General features: G+C 42.9%; 1 protein-coding gene and 1 pseudogene across 1 annotated transcript in view; both read right to left on the bottom strand.

Annotated features, from left to right (window-relative positions):
• The window catches only part of HSD17B3 (hydroxysteroid 17-beta dehydrogenase 3), a 70398-nt gene that overhangs the window by 19498 nt on the left and 22937 nt on the right, over positions 1-27963 (bottom strand). Inside the window, exon 3 of the mRNA XM_003938172.3 lies at positions 113-188. Within this exon, the coding sequence (XP_003938221.2) occupies positions 113-188 (76 nt within the window). The remainder of the gene's footprint in view (positions 1-112; positions 189-27963) is intronic.
• Positions 1419-1518, bottom strand: LOC120366470 (U6 spliceosomal RNA; annotated as a pseudogene).

The raw sequence follows: 27963 nt of genomic DNA, 5'->3' as shown, positions 1-27963 counted from the left end.
TCCCAGGCTCTGAGGGCAGATGTGGGGGTGCCAAGCGCATCAACAGGCAGAGCAGGGGCAGGCTCGGCTGGGGGGCTCCACATACCTCTCTCTTACTTAGGGGGTCACTCACCGATCTCTGCGCCAATGACCTGTAGTTTCTCCAGCGTCCGGCTAATAAGCACAACATCCAGTCCACGTTTTGCCAGCTGGGAGTGGGAGTGAAACATCAGAAAAGACAGGGACGATGAGCAGACAGGGAGGGCTTGTTTTCAGGTGACTTGGTCTCAAGGCTGTGTGCGTACTGGAGGGGTGACGTGGTTTCCTCTCCTGGGTTTAAGTTCACAGAAGGTGACAAAGCTTTCTGGGCTAGGAACAGCGCAGCCCCAGTGGGCCAGGCTAACTAGTAGGGCCGTCATGATGGGAGCGAATGCTTGTTATGTGTTTCTTGTGTGCCGGGAACTTTTCTGAGTGCTTTGCTTGTCCAGACCCATAAACTTCAAGTGCTTCTCTGAAGTTCATGGGCTCAGCTATGCATCAGAATTTAAAACACTGGGGACTTTACGCTACACCTTGTATAGCAGGGGGTGGGGCAGCATCCCGTAATCAAAGTAATGTTTCTGCCGCCCGATTTTTTTTTTTGAAAGGGAGTCTCTCTCAGTCACCCAGGCTATAGTGCAGTGGCATGAACTTGGCTCACTGCAACCTCCACCTCCCAGGTTCAAGCAATTCTCCTGCCTCAGCCTCCCAGGTAGCTGGTATGACAGGCATGTACTGCCACACCCAGCTAATTTTTGTATTTTTAGCAGAGACAGGGTTTCACCATGTTGGCCAGGAGGGTCTCAAACTCCTGACCTCATGTGATCTGCCCACTTCAGCCTCCCAAAGTGCTGGGATTACAGTTCTGAGCCACCGTGCCCGCACCCCAACTTTTGAGCTGCTTCCTATCCACACGGACATCCTTCCTGTGGCTCACTGGACCTGACCTTTCTTCCTGTTTTCTGACTCCCAATAGAAGAAAAAATGGGACGGGACAGGGAGCAGAGGGTGAAGAGCTGGACACGTCCCATGAGGTCAGCAGGGTGACCCTGCAGAGTGGGTAACACCTGGACTCTCAAGGGCTGCGGGACAGGGTGTGGAGCTGTGTGCTTCACACGGAGTCGCCAGAGAGATTCCACGGGGACACGTAGAGGTAGGGTGCTGGGGGTCACAGACTGCTGGAGGTGTGTCTGTACCTAAAACTGCTGCCAGTGAGGAAAGTTAGAGTTTTTCCTGAAAGGCAAAAGGAAAAACCAACATTTGTTTAGAGACTGATGACATCTGAATCAGTGACAAAGGCCCCAGTTTATTGAATCTGTCTCTGTGGTTTCAGTCAAATGATTCATACTGGTTTTTTTTAATGGTGGTATGATACACATAACAAAATCTACCATCTTAACAAAAATGTGGAATACTTTACAAATTTCTGTGTTATCCTTGGGAACTCATGCTAATGTTCTCTGTATGTTTCCAATTTTAGTATCTGTGTTGCAGAAACAAGCATTACGCTGTTATTTTAAAGAGTTACATATTATAGGCTGGACACGGTGGCTCACATCTGTAATCCCAGCACTCTGCGAGGCCAAGGCACGCAGATCACCTGAGGTCAGGAGTTCGAGACCAGTCTGACCAACACGGTGAAATCCCCTGTCTGTACTAAAAATACAAAAAAAAAAAAAAAAAAATTTAACTGGGCGTGGTGGTGCGTGCCTGTGATCCCAGCTACTCAGGAGGCTGAGACAGGAGAATTGCCAGAACCCAGGAGGTAGAGGTTGTGGTGAGTGGAGATTGCACCACTGCAGTCCAGCCTCGGTGACAGAGCAAGATTCCACCTCAAAAAAAAAAATTACATATTATAGAAAACACGTAAGAAGCTGAATTATGGTCTACAATACATAGTCTCTAATAGCCAGTAATTCACTATGGCCCACAGCTTCAGAATCACCCAAGGAGACGTCAAAAAAACCACAGATTCCCACCGAACCATCTGATATGGTTTACATCTGTGTCCCACCCAAACCTCACGTCAAATTGTAATCCCCAGTGTTAAGGGTGGGGCCTGGTGGGTGGTGATTGGATCATGGGGGCAGTTTCTCGTGGTTTAACACCATCCCCCAGATGCTGTCATGGTAAGAGTGAGTCACATCAGGATCTAGTGGTTTAGAAGTGCGTGACAACCAGCACTTCGGGAGGCCAAGGCGGGCAGATCACCTGAGGTTGGGAGTTCGAGACCAGCCTGACCAACGTGGAGAAACCCCGTCTCTACCAAAAATACAAAATTAGCTAGGCGTGGTTGTGCATGCCTGTAATCCCAGCTACTTGGGAGGCTGAGGCAGGAGAATCGCTCCAACCGAAAGGCGGACACTGCAGTGAGCCGAGATCCCGCCGGGTGTGTGCGGCACCTCCCCGCTGTCCGCCAGCCGCTCCCGCCCTGTGAAGCGCCTGCTGCCCCTTGGCCTTCCACCATGTCTGTCAGTTTCCTGAGGCCTCCGGGCCGAGCAAACGCCAGCATCATGCTTCCTGCACAGCCTGCAGGACTGCGAGCCAGTTAAACCTCTTTTCTTTCTAAATTACCCAGTCTCAGGTATTCCTTATAGCAGTGTGAGAACGAAATAATACACCATCCCAGTAAAAATCTCCGGGGTGGAAGCTTCAGGATTTTCATCTTTTTCTGTTTGAATTTATTAAATTACACTATTATACATACAAATACATTCTCATTGTCAAAGATTCCAACAAAGTCAAAGAAAAAATGTCTCCAAGGCTGCCCCTGCCCATTTCCCCGCCCACCCCCAGGCTCCCACCAACTATACTCTGTTGTTGAGACTTCTCTAAATTTTCTCAGCATTTACAGACATACATAGGCACACATAGAATAAAGGTTTGTTTTGTGGGTTTTATTCTTTGATAAATGATATTATAAGCAGTGTCCTGCAATATTCTTTTTAACTTAATGACATATTTTATCTCTAAGAATCGTATCTATTTCCACAGCAACCCAGGAAGAACTACTCGATTCTTTTGTCTTACCCAATGGTATTCCAGAGTTCACCTTTGAACGAGTACTCAGCTTGTTTTCAAGTTTCTATTACCATTCTTGCTGCAGTAAAAGCCCTTCTATATAGCTCTTTGTATATAAGAGTAGACAACAGAAGAAGTGAAATTGTTGTGTCAAAGGGTGAGTGAGTGCTTTTTAAGTGTTAATGGTATTGCCAGCCTGGGCACCATGGCTCACACCTGTAATCCTAGCACTTCTGAAAGGTTGGGGCAGGGGAATCACTTGAGCCTAGGAGTTCAAGACCAGCCTGGAAAACCTAGCAAGACCTTGTCTCTACAAAAAATACAAAAATCAGCTGGACCTCGTGGTGCACAACCCGTAGTCCCAGCTGCTCAGGAGGCTGATGGAACCAGGGAGGCTGAGGCTGCAGTGAGCCGTGATCACACTACTGCACTCCAGCCTGGGTGGCAGAGTGAGACTGTCTCAGAATAAATAAATAATAGTATTGCCAAATTGCCATCTCTTAAAACTACACTATTAAAAATACAATCAGAGTCATTTCTCCACACTCACACCAATATTTGACATGAGCAACCTTTCCCAACTTGATGCTTTTCCCAACCTGATGGTAACCCTTTCTTGGTTTTGTTTGTTTGTTTTTTAGAGACAGGGTCTCATGCTGTTGTCCAGGCAGCTGCAGTGAACTCCCGGGCTCAAGGAATTCTCCCCCGACTCAGCCTCCAGAGAAGTTGGGCCTACAGATGCGCACCACTATGTCTGGCTAATGCTTTATTTTTTGTAGGGATGAGGTCTCACTATGTTGGCCAGGCTGGTCTTGAACTCCTGGGCTCAAGTAATCTTCCCGCCTGAGTCTCCCAAAGTGCTGGGATTACAGGCGTGAGCCACCATGCCCGGTCCCTTTATTGTTTTAATTTTCATTTCTCCAATTATCAGTGGAGCCGAGCATCATTTGGTATGTTATGTGAATTACCAGTACATACCCTTTCCCATTCTTCTATGGAGCAACTTATTATTTTCTTATTGATTTGTAGAAGTTATATATATCCCGGGCGTTGATTATTTGCCTGCTATGTACAAGCAAGTATTTTCTACTCGGTTTCTGGTGCTCTTGTCATATATTTTATACCACTTGTAATGTTATCAAATTTGTGAATTTTTCCTTGTTTTATATTTTCTTTATGATTTTCCTTAATTTCAAGGAGATAAATATGTTTTTCTGTATCCTTTTGTTGTTGTTATTTTTGAGAACGGTATGAGGTTGAAATTCTTCCACAGTATTTTTTTCAAACTGGGCGCCTAATCGTCTCAACAACTTTCTCCACCTTGTCCCTCATTCCAAACTTAAAATGTTGACTTAGTCATTTGCTAAATTCTTATGTGTGTCCGGGGCTGTTTCTGGTCTATCGGTTCTGTTTCATGGACCTATTGATCAATCTTCACACCAGGGCTACTTCTGATTTAATCATAATCTTACATTAGCCTTTGATAGCTTTCTAATATTTGCATATTTTGGCCTCATTATCTTAGCTGACATCTCTTATACAATGTTAAGGAAGCTCCTACCGTTTATTATTCTCTCCCAAAGTTGCGTTTCATCTTTTTTGTTTAATCTTCCAAATTAATGACAACATTGTCTAGACAAGTATTAAAGTAGGGATATTTAGGGGAAAATTTATATCTTTGCAAGAATCTTATCCATAAGTATATTACAGTATCCATTTTTTTCAAGTCTCATATAGCCTTCTAAACATTTAGAAGTTTTTTCATGTAAATCCTGGATTTATCTTGTTAGGGGTGTGTTAATTAGGATAATATTAGTTGCTGTAACAAGTAACTCTATAATGTCAGCAGTTTAACACAAAGGAAGTCTGTTTCTGTCTTATGTAGCAGATCCTATGTCACATTTGGGCACCCATTCAGGACCCAAGGCCGAGAAAGGGTTTGTCATCTTTATTGCTAGGTCTCTGAGCTTACCCTGGGCTTTGCCATCCAGCTAGTGCCAGGATTTAGAGAGCCTGGAGAAGATATGCCCTTCCGTTAACCAACTTGATTAAGAACTGACCGGCATCCTTTCTGCTTGCTTTCATTTGCAGAATGAGTCGCATGGCCCCACGCAGATGTCAAGGAGCCTGGGAAGTGCCCTGCTGGGAGCCACTCACCAGCTGCAACTCCACCGTACGGAAGAGAGAAGAGGGATCTATGTTCATTCACAGCCATGGTGACCTGAATTATTTTGGATAGAAGACAGTTCAGAATTAAATACGTAGGTTCAATTCCTGTCTCCACCACCTACTCCTGTCGGCGCAAGTCAGTTGTTCTGGGGGTCATAAAGAGAATACATTAAAAAGCGTGTGGCAGGAAACCTGCCACGTAAGAAGCCCTCGATCGTGGTACCTATTTTTCTGTATAGTCTAATTTGTTATTAATCGGAATGGGAGCTCTTTATACAGCCACCTCGCTGAACTGGATTTATTCTGATAGTCTGTTCATCACTGTTTGGCTTTCATCATAGATAATAGTATTCTCTACAAAGAATCCAGTGCTGTCCCTGTCTTTCCAATATTTGCATCTTTTGGCCTGATCCTCTTGGCTGACGCCTCCCATGCAATGTTAAGCAGTTGCAGTAACAGCAGACATACTTGCCTTGCGCCCCACTACCTACCCTGAGAACACTTACAATGTGTCTCAGGATGCAAGCACATTTTCTGTCACTTCTGGTACATGTCCTTTATCAATTTAAGAACATTTACATCTGTTCTTTTTTTCCGAATTACTTTTTTAATAAACTGCTGGATTCAGTTTGCAAATGTTTAAATTGGATCATACTTCTCTGATGCTGCCCTCGTCCCATTTTGGTATTTGAGTCATGCTAATCTGTCTAGATAATGTATAAAACATGTATGGGATCAACTCGTCCCGGGAGCTTCCCAGTTTGAAAACTGAAAGTCCCACATCTGAAATCACCTTTGCAAAAATTATAACTGAGAGGGCCGGGCACGGTGGCTCACGCCTGTAATCCCAGCACTTTGGGAGGCCGAGGCGGGTGGATCACGAGGTCAAGAGATCGAGACCATCCTGGTCAACATGGTGAAACCCCGTCTCGACTAAAAATACAAAACATTAGCTGGGCATGGTGGCGCGTGCCTGTAATCCCAGCTACTCAGGAGGCTGAGGCAGGAGAATTGCCTGAACCCAGGAGGCGGAGGTTGCGGTGAGCCGAGATCGCGCCATTGCACTCCAGCCTGGGTAACAAGAGTGAAACTCCGTCTCAAAAAAAAAAAAAATTATAACAGAAAACTACGGCAGTGAAAGAGATGATCTAACCCACCCATTACCTTGCTTTTAAGCTTTCAGAGTGTTCTTAATTATTCTTGGATTTGGGCCAAGCTAACTTTGGGAGACATTTGTTTATAATTTAAATTGTAATAACTCTTTCCCAAAACTCAACCACTTTGGTAGAGCTAATGAAAGGCCGCCAGGCTAGGGAGAGGAGGCTGAATTCTGCTAAGGTGTAGACATAAAGGATTACATCATCATATCAGAGGTCACAAGACAGGGCAACTTCCCCCAGTTACTCTTGCAGATAATATCACTATTACAGAAGCCAAGATTGGCCTTTTGAGATGTCTTTTCAGGTTTTTCGCATTTCTGATGACGGATGGTTCCACGTAAGCCCACCAGTCACTCCTGTGGTCTGCCATTCAGCAGGCTCTGTGTGAATTAAGCTCTTTCTCTACCAGTTCTGCTGTCTTGATAAATCAGTTCTAAGCAGCAGGCAAAATGAACCCATTGGGTGGTTACACATCCAAGGAGCCCTCCAAGCAAAGGAAAATCAAACTGGTTAGTCATCCTAGAAACAGGAGGGGCTTTTTCGTATTTCTTAAGATTTGGTAATACTGTAAAAATGTCTGGACATTTTATTCAACTGTAGCGCTTCATAACTGCCTTTTTCTTTTTTTATGACTGCTAATCTTTTGGTGTTTCTCTACTTCTTAAGCCAATTGTGATCATGTATATTTTCACAGAAAATGATTTCATCCAGATTTTCAATTTCTTGGCACAAAGATTTAAATAATATTTTCTTTCTCTCTTTTTCTTCTTCCTCTTTTTTTGTAAATAAATACCTCTTCTGTAGGTAGGCTCCTAAAACTGGTTCTTCTCTTTCTTTTTCCTTCTTCTTTTTTTTTTTTTTTTTTTTTTTTCCTGAGGCAGCATCTCACTCTGTCACCCAGGCTGGAGTGCAATAGCTGGATCAGAACTGACTGTCATCTTGAGCTCCCAGGTTCAAGCAATCCTCCCACCTCAGCCTCCTGAGTAGCTGGGATTACAGGTTGTGCCACCATTCCTCGCTAATTTTCTAATTTTTTGTTCATATGAGATCTCACTACATTGCCCAGACTAGTCTCAGATTCCTGGCTTCAAGGGATTGTCCTGCCTCCTCCTCAAAAAGTGCTGGGATTATAGGCATCAGCCTGGCCTCTTTTTGTTTGTTTGTTTGTTTGTTTGTTTTAATTTAAGATTTTTCAAAGATTTCTCTTTTATTTGGCCTTTTTAAAGAATTGGTTTTGGTTGCTTGGTTTGGTTTAAACTGATCAATTCCGTTTCTTCCTCTGTTTTCTAGATCATCACTTCTTGTTCTCTGTTAATTTCCTCCTTGTGTCTCTTTTGGATTTTTTCGTTCTTCCTTTTCTAGAGTTTCTTGGGAGTTAAATGTATTTATAATCGTTCTTATTTTCCGATAGATGCATTTAAAGCCAAAAGTTTTCATCTGCATAGCACATTGGCCACAATTCATGAGAGTACCCACTTTTATTTTTTCTGTAATCTTAGAAGTACGCTGGAGAGTACTTTCTCAGTATAGGTGGGGATGGATGCCGTTTTCTAATGTTATTTTTAATTTTACTGCATGGTGGTCAATGAATGTAATGGTATGTCTTTTGCTGTTTGGAATCAGTCACAGTTTCTTCTGTAGCCTGGTGAGCAGATCGTTTTTATGAACGGCTCCTGTGTCTCGATCCTTCAGGAATGTATATGCAATCTTTGTTGGCTACGCAGTTTTACAAATAGTTGTCTATTAAACTAAACTTGAGGTTACCAAATGCCCTACCCGATATTCGTTGAACCAGTATGAGAGGCGATTCAAATTCCTCATGGCCTTAATTATTTCTTATTTATGTAGTAAGATGTTACATCACAAGTTTCAACAGAAGCGCTAAGACCAGATAGACGTTAGATCACAAAAGGATTTCAGAGGAAGAACCTAGAAAAAAACCTGTGATATTGTAAGCTCACAATGAATATACTTGATGTTTGTACTTTGTTCTTGGCACAAAGCTCCTAATACCCTTATAATTTTTGAGACGGAGTTTTGCTCTCGTTACCCAGGCTGGAGTGCAATGGCGCGATCTCGGCTCACCGCAACCTCCGCCTCCTGGGTTCAGGCGATTCTCCTGCCTCAGCCTCCTGAGTAGCTGGGATTACAGGCACGCGCCACCATGCCCAGCTAATTTTTTTGTATTTTTAGTAAAGACGGGGTTTCACCATGTTGACCAGGATGGTCTCGATCTCTTGACCTCGTGATCCACCCGCCTCGGCCTCCCAAAGTGCTGGGATTACAGGCTTGAGCCACCGCGCCCAGCCTCTTATAATTTCCTAATTTCCTGATTGATAGGAATGATATTTGTTACGGTGTTTGGTCTTGGTCCCCCAATCCCGAGACAAGTTTCTAAGATCCTTGGAACCTTCAGTGATGAGAGTGTATTTTTATTGTTGTTATTATTGCTGTTCCTTACTGCTTTGTAAGAGCCTCTCATGTATACAAATCAGCAGTCTCAACAGGAAGCAGATGGCCTATTAGGAAGCATCTTTTAAATTTATTTCCATAGGTGTCTGTGGAACAGGTGGTATTTGCTGCGTGAGTGAGTTCTTTATCGGTGATTGCCTGCTTATGAGGTGCCTGGTGGCTGAGGGACCCTAGAGAGCTTCAGGACCAGGGGCTGGTTGCCAGAGAAACCAGCTGTGTGATTGCAGGGTTAGAACCTTCAGCCCCACCTCCTGACCGCCCTCTTTGTTCCCACGAGGGAAGAGGGGCAAGGGATGGAGTTAATCTCCAATGGTCAATGACTTAATCAATCATGCCTGTGTAACAAAACCTCCATCAAAACCCCTAAGCGACAGGGTTCAGGGAGCTTCTAGGCTGCAGACCCACAGAGGCACTGGGAGGCGGTACCCGCGAAGAGGGCATGGAGGTTCCAGCCCTTCCCCACACCTGGCCCTATGCATCTCTGTGATTCGGCCCACTCCTGAGCTGTATCTTTGATAATGGACTGGTACAGTAAGTAAGGTACCTTCCTGATCTCTGTGAGCCATCAGAGCAGAGTCCTGAACCTAAGGAGGGGATTGTGGGAATCCCTGATTTACAGCCAGTCGGTGAGAAGTCCAGGAGACCTGGGACTTTCGACTGGGATCCCAAGGGCATGAGGGCAGTCTAGTGGGACAGGGCTCTTAACCTGTGTGGTCTGTGCTAACTCTGGGTAGTGTTAGAAATGAATTGAGTTGGAGGACATCCAGTTGTGTCAAGAGAGTTGGAGAATTGACTGGTGTGAGGAGAAAAAACCCACACATTTAATGTCTGAAATGTGAGCAGAAACAGCACAAGAGAACAAGATGGAGCAGGGACCCCACTGCCACCCCTACCAGCATGAAATAAAGGATCATCTTAGTCCCTCCAAGAAAAATTTTGGGCCCCTAGCTAGCCCTGAGAAGCAAATGAGCAACCTAATGAGCAAAAAGGTAGTAACAGCTTAACATCATGGCCACAGAGGCTAGCTCAAGACGCTAGTTCCCCACAGAAACTAAACACAACATTTGAGGCTGGGCGCGGTGGCTCACACCTGTAATCCCAGCACTTTGGGAGGCTGAGGTGGGTGGATCACAAGGTCAAGAGACCAAGACCATTCTGGCCAACATGGTGAAACCCCGTCTCTACTAAAAATACAAAAGTTAGCTGGGTGTGGTGGCACACACCTGTAGTCCCAGCTACTCAGAGGCTGAGACTGAGGAGAATCACTTGAACCCTGGAGGCAGAGGTTGCAGTGAGCCAAGATCGTGCTACTGCACTCTAGCCTGGCAACAGAGCGAGATTCCATCTTTTAAAAAAAAAAAAAAAAATCACCGGGCGCGGTGGCTCAAGCCTGTAATCCCAGCACTTTGGGAGGCCAAGGCAGGTGGATCACGAGGTCAAGAGATCGAGACCATCCTGGTCAACACGGTGAAACCCCGTCTCTACTAAAAAATACAAAACATTAGCTGGGCATGGTGACACGTGCCTGTAATCCCAGCTACTCAGGAGGCTGAGGCAGGAGAATTGCCTGAACCCAGGAGGCGGAGGTTGCGGTGAGCCGAGATCGCGCCATTGCACTCCAGCCTGGGTAACAAGAGCGAAACTCCGTCTCAAAAACTCAAAAAAAAAAAAAAAAAAAAAAAAAAGAACACATGTCTCTGAAGTTGTTTTTGAGAAACCTGGACTCCCCGCCAAATGGAAAATACTGTTCACTGGCACATAGACCTCAGATAAGGGACAGCTGAGGACTGAACCTGGCTGCCGTCTTGTTCTAAACTTCGACTGACGGCTGGAGAGAGTTATGCCCACAGACCAGACCTCAACACTTCTTTCTGGGGACCCCAAGTTTTTAGACAAAGCTTTGCTTCCTTAACCAATTGAAACCAGGGAATTGCTGGATCCACCTATGACTTACAAGCACGCACTTCAAGTTATACCGCCTTTTGCAGTCAAACCAATGTATAACATCTGTGTATAGATTTACAACTTTGCTTATAACGTCCGCTTTCCTGAAATCTCCCCTGCCTTTAAAAACCGTTGCTTGTAAGCCATTAGAGAGGTCAGCTGTTGGGCAGAAGCTGCCTGATCCTCCCTGCTCGGCGCCCTGCAAATCATCACCCTCCTTTCCCTCACTGCAAAACCTCAGGGTGGATGTTGGCTTTCCTGTGTCAGGTGAGGCAGCTCGGGGTTTGTTCAGAAGGAGTAATAGCTATGAACTCGAATGTGGTTCTTGAGCCCTTTCCCAGTGGACCCCTCACTCATAAGACAGATAACAAGATAGAGAGGGAGGCTGGGCACAGTGGCGCACATCTGTAGGCACAGCACTTTGAGGAGCCAAGGCAGGAGGATCATCTGAGACCAAGAGTTCGAGACCAGCCTGGATAGCACAGTGGGACCCCATCTCTACAAAAAATATAAATAAATTATCTGGGCATGGTGGCACGTGCCTGTGGTCCCAGCTATTCAGAAGACTGAGGTAGGAGGATCCCTTGAGTCCAGGAGTTCGAGGCTGCAGTGTGCTATGATCGCACCACTGCACTCCAGCCTGGGCAACAGAGCAAGACTCTGTCCAAAAAAAAAAAAAAAAAAAGGTAAAGAGAATAGCAACTAAGAGGAATGTGTGAAAGGATTTCTTTGGTTCTCTCTGCGGCCAAGCTGTGACTCTCATCCCCCTCGGGTCGGGTGTGGAGGGAGCGTTGCCCGCCTCTCACCTCGTGGGAAAGGAGAGGGCTTTCAGTAGTTCCTTCCTGTCTTGTTTCAGGTTTTATGTTCACTGTGCGTTCTGGTTTTTCATTCCCCTCTCCTTTTTTGCCTAAATTAGTTCAGATAGGATAGGTAATGCTGTGACCACAAGTTAACACTGAAACCTCAGCAGTTTAACCCAACAAAAGTTTATTTCTTACTCGTTATGCTCAAACTGTAGACTGATCTTTGACCCAGACCCCCAAAAAACCTAATGAGCAGGAGATTGTTGCTCCTCGGCTGCTCTGACGATGGAGCCTTCTGCTGCCAAGGGCTAGACCTGCTGCTGAGAGTCGATTTAGGCCATAGAAATATGAGCGTTTATTCACCATCTTGGCTCACTGCAACCTTGGCCTGCCAGGTTCAGGGATTCTCTTGCCTCAGCCTCCTGAGTAGCTGGGACCACAGACATGCACCACCATGCCTGGCTAATTTTCGTATTTTTAGTGAGACAGGCTTTTACCATGTCGCCAGGCTGGTCTCAAACTCCTGATCTTGTGATCCACCCACCTCGGCCTCCCAAAGTGCTGGGATTACAGGTGTGAGCCACCTCGCCCAGCCAATTGCTTTTATTTTAATCTCTTTATACTTTCAATAATTTGAAGTTATATTGTCAGGAATAGAATATGCCCAATATTAATGATCTGAAATTTACCAATATGAATATTTTCCTTTGATTAGGTTGATACAAAAGCATTCACGGTTTTTGCCATCAAAATAATGGCAAAACCGCAATTACTTTTTCACCAAGCTAATATTATTTCTTGTTTTGGATTATGTTTTTTCTGATGCTAATATTGCTTCCTTTCTTTTTGTTTTCATTTTCCTAGTATTTTTTTAATTCCTTAATTCCTTTTATCTTCACTTTTCCATGATATGTTTTTCCATTTCTTTATTTTCAACCTCTCTGTAATCAAGATTGAATTTTTAAGCCCCATCTGAGTATTTGGCATTCATCAGTAAGTGTAACCATCATATTTACTGCGGTCACAGATTTGTTAAAGTCGTTTCTGCTGTCTTGAGTTTCCCTTCGCTATGCTTTCTTTGCCATTTGTCTCTCTATTAAGACTAGTAAGCAGGATAGGATGGGCAATACCACAGTAACACACTCACCGCAAATCTCAGGGCTTCATACAAGAGGCGTTCCCTCCTCCTCATGCAGTGTCTTCTGTAGGGAAGGCAGCAGTCCAGGGCAGCCCCCTCCCTGCAGTGGCACAGGGATCTAGATGTTTGCCCAGGGCTGACATCATGATGAGGCAAGCAAAGCACTCTGGGTGCGCAATGTAAGCGGCTGCTCCTTCTCAGGTTCATGGTCACCTCGCAAGCCTCACCTGCGTCCTGGCCCTGCTTTTCCCATCTCATGGCTGCACTCAAAGCTTACACTGGTTTGCCTCATTGGGCAATTGAGCACCAAATTTGATTACAGTATAGCAAAGACAAACTCATGTCTGTGATTTAAAAATAAGTCACAAGAGCCAGGCACGGTGGCTCACGCCTGTAATCCCAGCGCTTTGGGAGGCCGAGGCGGGTGGATCATGAGGTCAAGAGATCGAAACCATTCTGGTCAACATGGTGAAACTCCTTCTTTACTAAAAATACAAAACATTAGCTGGGCATGGTGGCGAATGCCTGTAATCCCAGCTACCCAGGAGGCTGAGGCAGGAGAATTGCCTGAACCCAGGAGGCGGAGGTTGCGGTGAGCCGAGATTGCACCATTGCACTCCAGCCTGGGTAACAAGAGCGAAACTCCGTCTCAAAAAAAAAAAAAAAAAAAAGTAACAAGAACAAATATAGCCACTTTCTGAGGTGGGGGTATTGGGAAGATATTGCTCAAAGGATATAAAATTTCTTTTTGGTATCCTTTAATGAGAAGTAAGATGGAAAAAAAGCTCAAAAGATCTATTGTACAGCCTGTATATATGTCGTATTAACTATAAATGTATGACATCTACGGTTAATAACAATGCTGTACATCTATAGCTAATAACGATGATTCATATTCTTTAAAATTGATGAGAACAGATTTTAAGTGATCTTAGCACAAAAACAATAAATATGTAAGGTAATTTATATGTTCATTAGCTCGACTGAGTCATTTTACAATGTATATATATTTTAAAATGTCATTTTGTACCCAATAAATATATATGACTTTTATTTGCCAATTAAAAATTAATTAATTTAAATAAGCAAAAGAATAGCCATTCTGGCCGGGCGCGGTGGCTCATGCCTGTAATCCCAGCACTTTGGGAGGCCAAGGTGGGCGTATCACAGGGTCAAGAGATCGAGACCATCCTGGCCAACGTGGTAAAACCCCATCTCTACTAAAAATACAAAAATTAGCCTGGCATGGTGGCACATGCCTGTGGTCCTAGCCACTCGGAAGGCTGAGGTGGAAGAATCGCTTGAACCCAGGAGGCGGAGGTTGCAGTGAGCCAAGATTGCACCACTGCACTCCAGCCTGGCGACAGAGCAAGACTCCATCTCAAAAAAATAAAATAAAATAATAGCCTTTTTTGGCAAGCTGCATATAAAAAGACTAGTTCTACCTATAGATTAGTAAAACATTGACATAAAAATGCACACAAAACAATAAACATTTTGTAAAAATACATACAAACAAAAAGATTCACCTCAGACGTATTAGGAAGGTTGCATATGGGAAGACAGGGAATAGAAACGTGAGGCTGGGAATGAAAGAAAATAAAATGAGAGAGGGACTTTGTACAAATCAGTGATAATAACTCAATCCTCTATGTCTCTGACAAATAAAAACGAAAAGAAAGTGGGATAAAGGATCAGAAAGGGAGGAAAATAGAAAAACTTGGAGCATGCCTGCCAGGGTAGACCTGTTTTATTGTCGTTGGGTTTGTTTGTTTGTTTGTTGTATTTTTAGCAGAGAAGGGGTTTCGCCATGTTGGCCAGGTTGGTCTCAAACTCCTAGCCTCAAGTGATTCACCTGCCACAGCCTCCCAGAGTGCTGGGATTACAGGGGTGAGCCACTGTGCCCAGCCCCTACACTGCTTCTGGCCTCCGTTGCAGACCTATATTTTGATGGATGTAGTATATATGTCATTTGCTACTTATTAAGTAAATTATACCAATTCTAACTTTTACAATAGCCATGCTACAAAATTTAAGTTTCTTGTCTATAAGAGCTTATTTTACAGCTGCCTTTAGCTACCTAGTTTATATTTTAGCTCAGGCTACCCTTAGCTTTATCAATAAGACCAGAAGCACATATGTTCTGACAAAAGAATGTTAAATTTTTATGTTAAATTATTAAAGAAAACTTTATTTCAAACTTCAAAAAAAAGCAAGCTGATGACTACTTGAGTTTTTTGTTTTTTTTTTGTTTTTTTTTTTTGAGACGGAGTTTCGCTCTTGTTACCCAGGCTGGAGTGCAATGGCGCGATCTCGGCTCACCGCAACCTCCGCCTCCTGGGTTCAGGCAATTCTCCTGCCTCAGCCTCCTGAGTAGCTGGGATTACAGGCACGCGCCACCATGCCCAGCTAATTTTTTGTATTTTTAGTAGAGACGGGGTTTCACCGTGTTGACCAGGTTGGTCTCGATCTCTCGACCTTGTGATCCACCTGCCTTGGCCTCCCAAAGTGCTGGGATTACAGGCTTGAGCCACCGCGCCCGGCCCGACTACTTGAGTTTTTAAACATTAGTAACACCTTAGAATATTTTCTAATAAGCCTCCTTGACCTCACCTGACACCCTTGGGCAGGTAACTTTGCTGTTACCAAATCTTCATTTAACAATTCTCAGCCAGTGAAGTGAGAAATAGCGGGGTTGTTGGGACATTATAGCTTGAAAGAGAAGCTGACTTCCAGATGACACGAACAATAAGCCTTTAGAAAGTCAGCCCACTGGGCATCTAAAGCAGCAATGTTATTTTGCATTCCTTTTTAGACTAACCATAGAATCCCTACTGCTTAAATGCTGTTCACTCATGTCACTCAGATCTTTTGTTTTCTTGCTTAGATCCTTCATTACTAAGCCAATATAAAAACTTCAACAAATGCTAACATACGTCTTTGAGAATGTGCTCTTACGACACTCACTGTAAAATGTTGTTTGATCCTTTGAGTTATTTGGCTAAATGGCCACAACAGTTATACTATAATCCTAATGTCTACAAGATCCCAGAAATAATGTAATAAACATACTACCATGCTCTACTAAAAACAAAGAATATCAAAAGAAGTTTTTAAAATCTGGCTTTATGATATTTTTAAGAACTCGTCTAAAAGAGAAAGTTAAAGTGAAAAGAAGAGATACATAGAGAGAGAGATATTTATTCATATCAAATAAAATAGGCATTAAAGCAGATATGTATTACTAGAAATAAAAACAAGTTAAAAGGCTAAATTTACCAGGAAGTTATAGCAATTGTAATCCTGGATTACTTAATAAAATAGCTTTACATAAAACTACAAAGGGAATTGAAAAATACACCACCAGAGTGGGAGATTTCATTTTGCCTTTTTAATAATTGTTGGATGAAACACACAAACATTTGGCAGGAATGCAAATGACATATACCACATAAATAATGCATCTGGTCTAAGTGCCATGTCTAAACACAGAACAGGGGCAGAAGATGTTCCTTTGAAAGTTGGCTCTTTGAAAACACTGATAACACTGACAACTCTGCCGCAGAATTGATCAAGGACGAGAAGAGAGCACGCGAATCAGCAGCACACAACATGAGGATTTTAAATGAGCATAATTAGAGATACAGCCAAGATTCAAAACATAGAAAAAGGGTTAAGAGAGGAGAGTGAGCACACACAGTTAATTTCTCTACCTATCGAAATCCTTTTAAACCACAGGAAATGTGTGTGTATGTGTGTGTGTGTGTGTGTGTGTGTGTGTGTGTGTACACGTATATTTTCTCCTTTTAGGTTTTTTTCTAGGAAAATATAAATCCACGGGGAAGGTGACAACAAGAGACAAGAGCAATCCCAAACTGTTTGCTTTTGGAGACCGGGTCTCACTCTGTTGCCCAGGCTGTAGTGCAGTGGTGTGATCTAGGCTCACTGCAGCCTCCACCTCCTGAGCTCAAGTGATCCTCCCACCTCAGCCTCCTGAGTAGCTGAAACCACAGACATGCACCGCCATGCCTGGCTATTTTTTTTTTTTTTTTTTTTTTTGGTAGAGGTGAAGGTCTTGCTATGTTGCCCAGGCTGGTCTCAAACTCCTGGCCTCAAGCTACCCTCCCTCTTCGGCCTCCCAAAGTGCTGACATTACAGGCATGAACTACCGTGACTGGCCCCAGCCTACAAAATTTTTGTTGCTGAAAACTAGACAAGCAAAACCCTAAACCAGCAATAGACTAAGCTGAGAACTGACAAAATGTATACTGGTAAAATCCTCAGAAGTCTCAGGCACTGCCACTACTGAACCTGGGAGAGAGAGGCTAGACTCAGGAGGCTTGGGTCAGAGTGAGAAGTCCCCAAGCCCAATGGCCTTCTGCACTCCAGGAAGGGAGGACAAGGCCCTCTCTGAGAGAGGAGATAAAGCAGTGGGTACTCAATGTGCTGATTCCAGAACAGCGTGTGGCCTTGACTCTACAGGCAGGAGGTAAGATGATTTTTCTCCGGGGAATCTGACCCACACCAAGGAAAAGCCCTTGAGACGTTCGCTTAGGACTCCTCCCACCCTGTAGTACACCCTGATCCACTCACAGCTGCAAGACTCACTCAATACAAGGAAAGTCCAGGCAGGTTCCTAACCTCACCCTAGTGAAAAGACAACAAGAAGGGCTTATGAACAGCAGCTAACCTGAAAGACAGACTGCCAAACAAACTCGGGAAAGAGCAACTTGGTTAAACAGTGCCAGGCAGGAAAAAACCTTTCTTCTTTTTTTTTTAATATGGAGTCTTGCTCTGTCATCCATGTTGGAGAGCAGTGGCGTAATCTCGCCTTACTACAACCTCTGCCTTCTGGGTTCAAGCGATTCTCCTGCCTCAGCCTCCTGAGTGGCTGGGATTATAAGCACATGCCACCACACCCAGCTAATTTTTGTATTTTTAGTAGAGACAGGGTTTCACCATGTTGGCCAAGCTAGTCTCGAACTCCTGACCTCACAAGTGATCTGCCCACCTCAGCCTTCCAAAGTGCTGGGATTACAGGCATGAGCCACTGTGCCCAGCCGATCATTTTTAAAAGAAGAAAAAAATACCTTCAGAGAAATTAGAGAAGCTGCTACATCTATGAAAAGAACAGGCTGTTCCACAAATGAAAATTCAGAAATGTAAACAATTTTTAATTTCTTTAAAATTTTTAATTTTAAAATCAAAAATGAAAACGTTCATTTGAAGGGATAGAAGCTACAACGGATGAAACTCCTTTGCAGAAAGAAAAGCAAAGGGACAAAGAAATAGAAATTAGGAGAAAAAAAAAGAAAGAGAAATAAAGGATGATTTCGGGACCTGCATAACAGGAGCTCCAGAAACAACATTTTCCAGCATCTGAGTGACAGGCGATCCAGCAATCCAGCAAGAATAGACAAAGCAGACAAGCTGAATGGGAACGTCCTGGCCACCTGCTCTGTGGGGCAGCCCTAGCTGTGCCCCTACTGCCTCACTCTCCATATGTCTGCTCATTTTCTTTTCTTTTTTTATTGATTTATTTTTTTTGAGATAGAGTGTCACTCCATCACCCAGGCTGAGTGCAAAGGCACGATCTCAGCTCACTGCAACCTCTGCCTCCTGGGTTTAAGCCACGCCTCCCCCTCAACCTCCCGAGTAGCTGGGACTACAGGTGCATGCCACCAAGCCCAACTAGTTTTTGTATTTTTAGTAGTGACAGGGTTTTGCCATGTTGGCCAGGCTGGTCTTGAACTCCCGGCCTCATGTGATCCGCCTGCCCCCTTGGCTCATTTTCTGAAATGGTTGTTGAGCCTATCCAGTGATTTTCTGAACTCGATGATGACTTTACAATCAACTCATTTCTTCTTAGGTTTTGGAAACATAGTAAGAGAATATTATCAAAAAAAAAAAAAAAAAAAAACTTTATGCCAATCAATTTAAAAACTTAGGTGAAAGGGATATATTTCTATATAAATATAAATTACCAAAATTGGTGTGAGAAAAAAATTAACCCAAATAGTTCCACCACCATTAAAAATTAACAACAATAATAAGATGAGAATGATAATAAGTGATCCCACAAAGAAAACTGCAGCCACAGATAGTCTTACAGATAGATTCTATCAAACGTTAAAAAAAAAGTCATTCCAAAATTATACAACACTTTTCAAAGAATAAAAAGAGGTAAAATTCCTCTATTCAGTTTATGAGGCTCATGGAAACTTGACACAAAAGCTTTGAAAAGCTGGACGTGGTGGCTCATGCCTGTAATCCAGCACTGTGGGAAGCCAAGGTGGGCAGATCACCTGAGGTTAGGAGGTCAAGACCAACCTGGCCAACATGGTGAAACCCTGTTTCTACTAAAAATACAAAAATTAGCTGGGCGTGGTGGCAGACACCTGTAATCCCGGCTACTCAAGAGGATGAGGTAGGAGGATCGCTTGAACCCAGGAGTAGGAGGTTGCAGTGAGCCACGATCACACCACTGCACTCCAGCCTAAGTGACAAAGCGAGCCTCTTGTCTCAAAGTAAAAAAAAAAAAAAAAAAAAAAAAAAATCAGGTTGTGGTAAAGAAGCCTGCTAACACCCACCACCAAAACCAGCTGAGCGCATTGGTTCATACCTATAATCCTAGCACATGCGGGAAGCCAAGGCGGATCACTTGAGGTCAAGAGTTCAAGACTAGACTGGTCAGTATGGTGAAACCCCATCTTTACTAAAAATACAAAAATTAGCTGGGCATAGTGGCACATGCCTGTAATCCCAGCTACTCGGGAGGCTGAGGCAGGAGAATCGCTTGAATCCAGGAAGCAGAGGTTGCAGTGAGCCGAGATCGTGTCACTGCAGTCAAGCCTGGGTAACAGAGTGAGACTTATCTCAAAAAAAAAAAAAAAAAAAGGACCAGATTATGGACTACGTATGACTCAATTTACATTAAGTGTAAAACAAGCAATAAAACCAACATATTATTTAGGCATACCTGCATACGTAATAGAACCACTTGGTTAAAAAGCAAGGAAATTATTAAAATAAGTGTTTTACATCTGTGGGGGTGAGGGAGGGTAAACATAAATATGACATACAGGCAGCTTCAAGGACATTGGTCATGTTCTAGTTCTTAAGCTGGGTGATAAAAGACGCAAAAGTGATTTTAGCATTTTTGCAACCGTACCTATGCATTACACGCACTCTTGGCTGATCTATCCTCCCCAGACACAGAGAGAGGGGAGCGGGGCGGGTGCCATGACATACTACAATGTACTTAGGATAGTCAAAGCTTGGATCAGAAATTGCAGGGTTGAAGTCAAGCAGCACAAGAACAAAGGAATGAATCTAGAGGAGCATAAAAATAATTAAAAGCTGCTGTTTTCATTTAAGATCAGATGAAAGAAAACATGCCGAGAGCGCAGATGGAGGAATTTACACGAGACATTAGGAAGAAGAATTTCCTTACTGGCCTAAAACACCGCCACATATTGCAAAGTAAGCATATGCTGTTATTCAAAAATAGGGCAAGGTGGTTATTTTTCTTGGGTTGATCTGAGACGGAGCTAGCCAAGTGATTTTAATCCAAGGGCCAACTCTGTGCCATTACCTGCAGCTATGGGGAGCACTATCTTCAGAAGAATTCTGACTGCCCTGTCTGCCACACTGAAGGTGGGCAGGCCTCCCAGATGTTGCCCTCCCAGGTACTGGGAGATGGCACTAGAATGGCCCAGATGTGGAGGGTGAAAGTCAGCTAACCTTTCATCTTGTATTTTGCTTCTAGCATTCTCTGGGCCATAACAGCCAAGAATACATGCTTACACACATCAGAGTGACGAGAAGTAAAGTTAACAATCTTTTATGCAAAATGAAAAAGATCTCTCAAATCCTCTTGGGGGGTTTAGGATTGCTATAATCAAACAGAAAACAATTTGGCAATGGTATCCAATACTTAAATTCATATACCCATCAAGCCAGCAGTCTTACTGATAGGGAGGTAACCCGGGATGTAGGATCAAATATATGTTCAAAGAGGTGATCTACAGCATCATTTCCAAAATTAAAAATGAAAATTCACCTAGTGTCCATTCCTAAAGGCTGATAAAAGAGACATGGTACATGCACGGGATGGGATATCCTGAAACCACCGAACAGAATCAAGCCCATCTGTATACCTTTGCTGTGGTCAGATCTCCATGCTATATAATTAAGTAAACAAGGCGAAGTTTAGAACAGGGTTTGTGGCTGTGTAAAGTAGAATCCCATTCGTGCTCGGTGGGCAAAAATTAAGCAGAGGTCGAAATTCTGATAGAGACCGCTGGTGGGACTAAAACTTGTTCTCTCCTTCTTCCTGCGTACAGGATAAGTGACATTTCCCAGCTTTCCTTGCCCTTGGGTTGGCCACAGGACTGAGTTCTGTCCACGGGAAAGTCAGCAGACCCATACGGGAAAGCTCCGAGCGTACCATAATTTCTTCCCCTTCTTCCCTTGTCACAAGTCAGAACAGACATGTGTTATGATGCAGCTTCCACCATGAAGAGGAGAGAAAAGGCCCCCATGATAGACGGAACTCGCTCGGGTCTACCTGCCAATAGGGAAAGCTGTCATTTTTCATGACGTCTCTAGACCTCATTGGGTTTGTTGCTGTTCTTGTGGCTACAGCTGCCAATCACACCATCAACATCTATATACCAACATGTAGCTACAGATTTTTTTTCTTTTACTTTTTCTGAAAGAATCTCAAGGCATTTTAGCACTGGTTACCTTTACAGAGAGGGATAAGGTAAAAGTAGGGTTGGGAAGAGGCCTTTATTTCTCTTTTTGTATGTTCCTGTACTGCTTGAATTTTCTAATTTTATACCTGCATTACTTTTCTTTTTAACAGTAGTTATTTAGGCAAAGAGACGGCAGCCTGTCGTCATTTTCTTCTTTACCCCTCTTTGAATTACAAATATATGTATAGGCTGGGCATGGTGGCTCACACCTGTATTCCCAGCATTTTGGAGGGCCAAAGCAGGCTGATCACCTGAAGTCACAAGTTCGAGACCAGCCTGGCCAACATGGTAAAACCCCATCTTTACTAAAAATACAAAAATGAACTGGGTGTGGTGGTGCACACCTGTAGTCCCAGCTACTCAAGAGGCTGAGGCAGGATATCACTTGAACCCGGGAGGTGGAGGTTGCAGTGAGCCAAGATCGCATCACTGCACTCCAGCCTGGGTAACAAAAGCAAGACTCCATTTCTCTCTCCTTCTCCCTCCCTCTCTGTGTGTGTGTGTGTGTGTGTGTGTGTGTATGTGTATGTGTGTGTGTATATATAAATATATATATAATGTATGTGTACGTGTGTCTATATATATGTGTGCATATATATGTGTATGCATATATATACATATATACACATATATATACACACATACATTATATATAAATATATGTATAAATATATATATTTATATATGCACATTATTGGCCATCAGGGAAATACAAATCAAAACCACAATGAAACATCACTACACAACTATCATAATGGCTAAAGTAAAAACTAGTGGAAACACCAGATTCTGATGAGAAGGTGGAGAAATGGATCACTCACACATTGCCAGGGAATTGAACAGCTCTGGAAAACAGTTCACAATTTCCCAGAAATTTAGACACGCAACTTCCATACAACCCAACAACTGCACTTCTGAGCCTCTGTCCCAGAAAAATAAAGGTTTATGTTTACATAAAAAGCTATGTATGAATGTTAATAGAAGCTTTATTTATATAGCCAAAAACTGGAAACAGCCTGGATGTCCTTCAGTAGATTAACAGTTAGATAAACCATGGTTCATCCATACCACGGCATTCTACTCAGCGCTAAGAAGGAAAAACTATGGATATAACAATGTTGGTGAATCTCCAGAAAATTATGCTAGGTGGGGGAAAGGGGAATCCAAAAGTTGACATAGTGATCCCACTTATATAACATTCTTGAAGTGACAAAATTATAGCAATAGAGAACAGATTAGTGGTCCCCAGGGATTAAAGAAGGGATGGGAATAGGAAAGAAGTGGGTGTGGTTACAAAAGGGCAGCACAGGATCTTTGTAGTGATGGAATTGTTCTGTATCTTTACTAGACCCTGATTGTAATATTGTACCTTAGCTTTGCAAGATGTTACCTTTAGGAGAAATTGGGTAAAGAATATATGTTCTCTCTCTATATTATTTCTTAGAATTGTGTATGAGTCAACAATTATCTCAAAATGAAAAGTTCTATTTTGAGAGTGACATCAGCAAGATGGCAAACTATGATATCTTAGTCCACACTCCCTGCAATTTAAGATTTATCCACGGATAAAATAGCTCTGGGAGAAGTCCTGATGACAAAAAAAGAAGTTTCAGCAACTCAGTAGAGCACAAAAACTGAGAATGGACACATAGGAAAGCATGAAAAGCATTTTATCTGCATCACCCATCTCCCAGCCTGGCACACCTTGGCTCGGAAAGGATCCCCTCGGCTGTGACTGTCCCCCATGGGAGAAAAGGAGAACAGGATGACTCCAGCAGCCTCAGCCACCACCAACACCTGCCGTTTTTAGCACGAGGACTTCAACACAGAGGGGAGAAGTTTTTGTATGTAATTAAATTGTCAAGTTTTTGTATGTAATTAAATTGTTATCAATTTAAAGTAGGCCATTATAACTATAAGATATTTTACGTAAGCCTCAAGCTAATCACAATGAAGAAAAAGCAATAATAGATACGAAAAAAGATAAAAAGAAAATAATGAAAGCAAATCAATGCAAAAAATCATGAAATACGCAAGGAAAACTGCAAAAGAGGAAGAGAGACGAAAGAACCACAAAACAGACAGAAAACCATTTACAAAATGACAATACTTAAGTCCTCACCTATTAACAATTATATTAAATGTAAACAAATTAAACTCTCCAGTCAAAAGGCATAGAATGGTTGAACGGACTTGAAAAACGAAATCCGGTGATACAGTGTCTACAAGAGAGTCACATAAGCTGGGCATGGAGCATAGGGAAGTCAAGGCTGCAGTGAGCCATGATCACACCACTGCAGTCCAACCTGGGTGACAGAGTGAGATCTCGAGATAAGAAAGAAAGAGAGAGAGCAAGGAAGGAAGGAAGGAAGGAAGGAAACAATGTCATTCACAATAGCAACAAAAAGAAGAAAATAGGAATAAACTGGTAAAAGACTTGTACACTAAAAGTTATAAAACATGAATGAAAGAAATGAAAGAAGACACAGAAAAATGGAGAGAGGTCTGTGTTCATGGATTAGAAAAATTAATATTGTTTAAATGTGCATACTATTGAAAATAACCTACAAATTCAATGCAATCCTTATTTAAAATCTCAATGGCACATTTTACGGAAATAAAGGAAATCCAAAAATTCATATGGAACCACAAAAGATCACAAATAGTCAAAACAATCTTGAGCAAGAAGAACAAAGCTGGAAGCATCACACTTCTTAACTTCAAAATATATTATAAAGCTATGGTAATCAAAGCAGAATGTTTTACTAACATTGAAAAAGACACTTAAACCAATGGAACAGAAGAGAGAGCCTGAGTATAAATTCACACGTCTATGGCTAACTGATTTTTAACAAAGGTGACAAGAACACACTATTAGAAAAAGATGATCTCTTCAATAAATGGTGTTGGGAAAACTATATATCCACATGCAGAAAAATAAAGTGGAACTTATTTCACACCATATACACAAATCTACCCCAAATGAATTAAAGACTTAAATGTAACACCTAAAGACATAAAACTATTAGAGGAAGATGCAAGGGTGACACTTCTTCACGCTGGTCAGGGCAATGGTTTTCTAGATATGACACTGAAAGCACAGGCAACAAAATGAAAAATAGACAATTGAAATTGCATCAAACTAAAAAGCATCCACAGAGCAAATAATCAGCAGAGTGAAAAGGTAACCTACGGAATAGAATACAGTATTTGCAAACTATTTATCTGATAAAGGATTGATATCCAAAATATATAAGCAACTAATAAAACTCAATAGCAAAACGAAACAACCTGATTTTTAAAAAGGAGGAAGGACTTAAATAGACGTTTTTCAGAAGTAAACATACAAATGGTCAGTAGGCATATCAAAAGATGCTCAATATCTGTAATCATCAAGGAAAACCACAGTGACCTATCACTTCACACTCGTTAGAATGGCTACTATAAAAAAGACAAAAGATAAGTATCGGTGAGGATGCAAAGAAAGGGGAACTCTTGTACATTGATGGTGGGAATATAAATTGGTACAGCCATTATGGAAAACTGTATGGAAGTTCCTTCAAATAATTAAAAATATGCTCTTTTCCTGCCACTGCCACGTCGTGCAGAGGTGGAGGCTGGGGTGCATTCAAGATTCGGCTTCACCCGTAACCCACCGCCACGGCCGAGGAAGGTGTAATGCACGTTAATACCGCTTTACAAGAGGTGCTGAAGACCACCCTCATCCACGATGGCCTAGCACGTGGAATTCGCGAGGCTCCCAAAGACTTAGACAAACGCCAAGCCCATCTTTGTGTGAGAGCATCCAACTGTGATGAGCCTATGTATATCAAGTTGATGGAGGCGCTTTGTGCTGAACACCAAATCAACCTAATTAAAGTTGAAGACAAGACACTAGGGGAATGGGTCGGCCTCTGTAAAACTGACAGAGAGGGGAAGCCCCGTAAAGTGGTGAATTGCAGTTGTGTATTAGCTAAGGACTATGACAAGGAGTCTCAGGCCAAAGATGTCATCGAAGAGTACTTCAAATGCAAGAAATGGAGAAATCAGTCTTTGGCTCACACAAAAACAATAATAATAAGCAAAAGTATAGCTACTTTATAATCCAGCTTCCGGCTATATATCCAAAGGAAATGAAATCAGTATGTCTTCAAGGTATTTGTACTCCTCTGTTCATTGCAGCACTATTCGCAATAGCCCAGATATGGAAATAATCCCAGTATCCATTAACAGATGAATGAATCAGGAAAACGTGGCACACACATGTGAGTGCACGCACACACACACACACACACACACACACACAATGGAATATCATTCAGCCTTTTAAAAAATGGAAATCCTGACATCTATGACAACATGGATACACACGGGGGACATTATGCTAAGTGAAATAAGCCAGACACAGAAAGACAAATACTGCATGATCTCACTTATACATGGAATCTGAAACAGTCAAGCTTATGGAAATACAGAGTAGACTGATGCTGCTAGGGGCTGGGGGAGGGGTAAATAATGAGATGTTGGTCAAGGATACAAAGTTTCAGTTACGCAGAATGAATGGGATCTAAAGAACTAATAGACAACAATGTGGACATAGTTAACAAGGCTGTATTGTATTCTTGAAATTTGCTAAGAACTGTACATCTGATTCTCTCATCCCTCCCAAAAAAGAACAAGAAAAAAAAATCACAGTAACAATATGAAATAATAGATATGTTCGTTAACTGGATTATGGTGATTATTTCACAATATATACATATTTCAATATATTAAGAAGTCATTCACCTTAAATATATATAATTTTTATTTGTCAATTATCCAACAATAAAGGTGTGAGGGAAGATTCAATTGTTTTTAAGTTAAAGGAGAATAAAATAAATACACGAAAATCCGATGGTGGTGCTCTTGAAACAGGCATAGGGGTGTGTGTGGAGAGGGTGGGTGCTGCCTGGGGCTTGAGTGTGGCCACCCTGCTTGTGGCGGCTGGGATGAGTAATTTTCTAAGGCCAGAGTAATGGCACATACTCCCTAAGGCAGGCATCCCAAACTTTTTACACAGGGGGCCAGTTCACTGTCCCTCAGACGGCTGGAGGGCCACCACATACTGTGCTCCTCTCACTGACCACCAGTGAAAGAGGTGCCCCTTCCTGAAGTGCGGCGGGGGGCTGGATAAATGGCCTCAGGGGGCCGCATGCGGCCCGCGGGCCATAGTTGGGGGACGCCTGCCCTAAGGGAACCTGTCTACAACTGGGCAGAAATGATGGGAAATTTGCATGGCAGGCCATTAATTTGAGGCCATTATTTGATGTAAGGCTATTTGGCTGCTCATAAGTATTGAGTTTTTCTCATAGCCTCCAGTAATTAGAGGTAAATGAGGGCTGTGGGTCTGCTCCCCACAAACCCAGCCCGCAGACGGTGCCTTACAATGCAAGCAAGATGAACTCTACCACACATAAAACATCAAGCTGGATCAGAGTCAGGAACCTGTTCTTGAAAGCTCAGTGGAGTCCTGGCTCTCTATCCCTTAGGCAGTTTACTAAATGTCTTGCATGAGGGCTCCCACCAGGTAGATAAACTATTCTAAGGGATGGAGACAATGAACTTTCTAGCTACATCAGGTGGCAGAAACCTCCACTATGTGGCAGGACATGGGACCAAATCACAGTTCAAGGCCATGAATGCTACTATGCTATACCCACAGATATTACACCTGTAAACAAAAAAAGTGTCTGAGACACGTCTCAATCCTTGCAGAAGTTTATTTTGCCAAGGTTAAACACATTCCTGTGGCACAGACTCAGGAGGTCCTGAAAATGTGTACCCAAAATGGTTGGGCTACCACTTGGTCTTATATGGTTTAGAGAGACGTAAGGCATCCATCAATACATGTAAGACATCAGTCCAGAAAGGCAGAACAACCCAAAGGGGTGGGCGTAGGGTGGGGGTGCAGTGCCGGGTCATAGGTGGATTCAAAGATTCCTAATTGGTAATTGGCTGAAAGAGAAAGACCTGGAATCAGGAGAACCGAGTGTCTGGGTTAAGAGAAGAGATTGGGGAGACCAAGGATGTTATTATGCAGATGAAGGCTCCAGGTAGCGGGCGTCAGATAGAGGATGTTGTAGATGTTTCTTATCAGACTCTCAGTTAATTCTCTCCTGAATCAGGAAAATCACCTGGAAAGAAACAGGGATTCTCTACAGACCACAGATTTTCCCCACCAGAGAGAGCTTTGCAAGGCCACTTCAAAATGTGTCAGAGAAATACATTTGGGGGTAAACACTTGGATTCTTTCGGAGCTACCTGTGATGCTGGTGACTCACTGCTCGATGCGCCTGCTTTGTCAGCCTTCAGGTCTCTGTGTTGATGTCAACACTGCTCGGCTGTGCCTGAATTCCAAAGGGACGATGACACAATGAGGCATGTCCAACCACCCGTCCCCATCACGGCCTGAACTGGTTTTTCAGGTTAACTTAGGA

Source organism: Saimiri boliviensis, chromosome 2, assembly GCF_048565385.1.
Source record: "Saimiri boliviensis isolate mSaiBol1 chromosome 2, mSaiBol1.pri, whole genome shotgun sequence".
Taxonomy (NCBI): domain Eukaryota; kingdom Metazoa; phylum Chordata; class Mammalia; order Primates; family Cebidae; genus Saimiri; species Saimiri boliviensis.
This window is presented reverse-complemented; position numbering and strand designations above follow the sequence as displayed.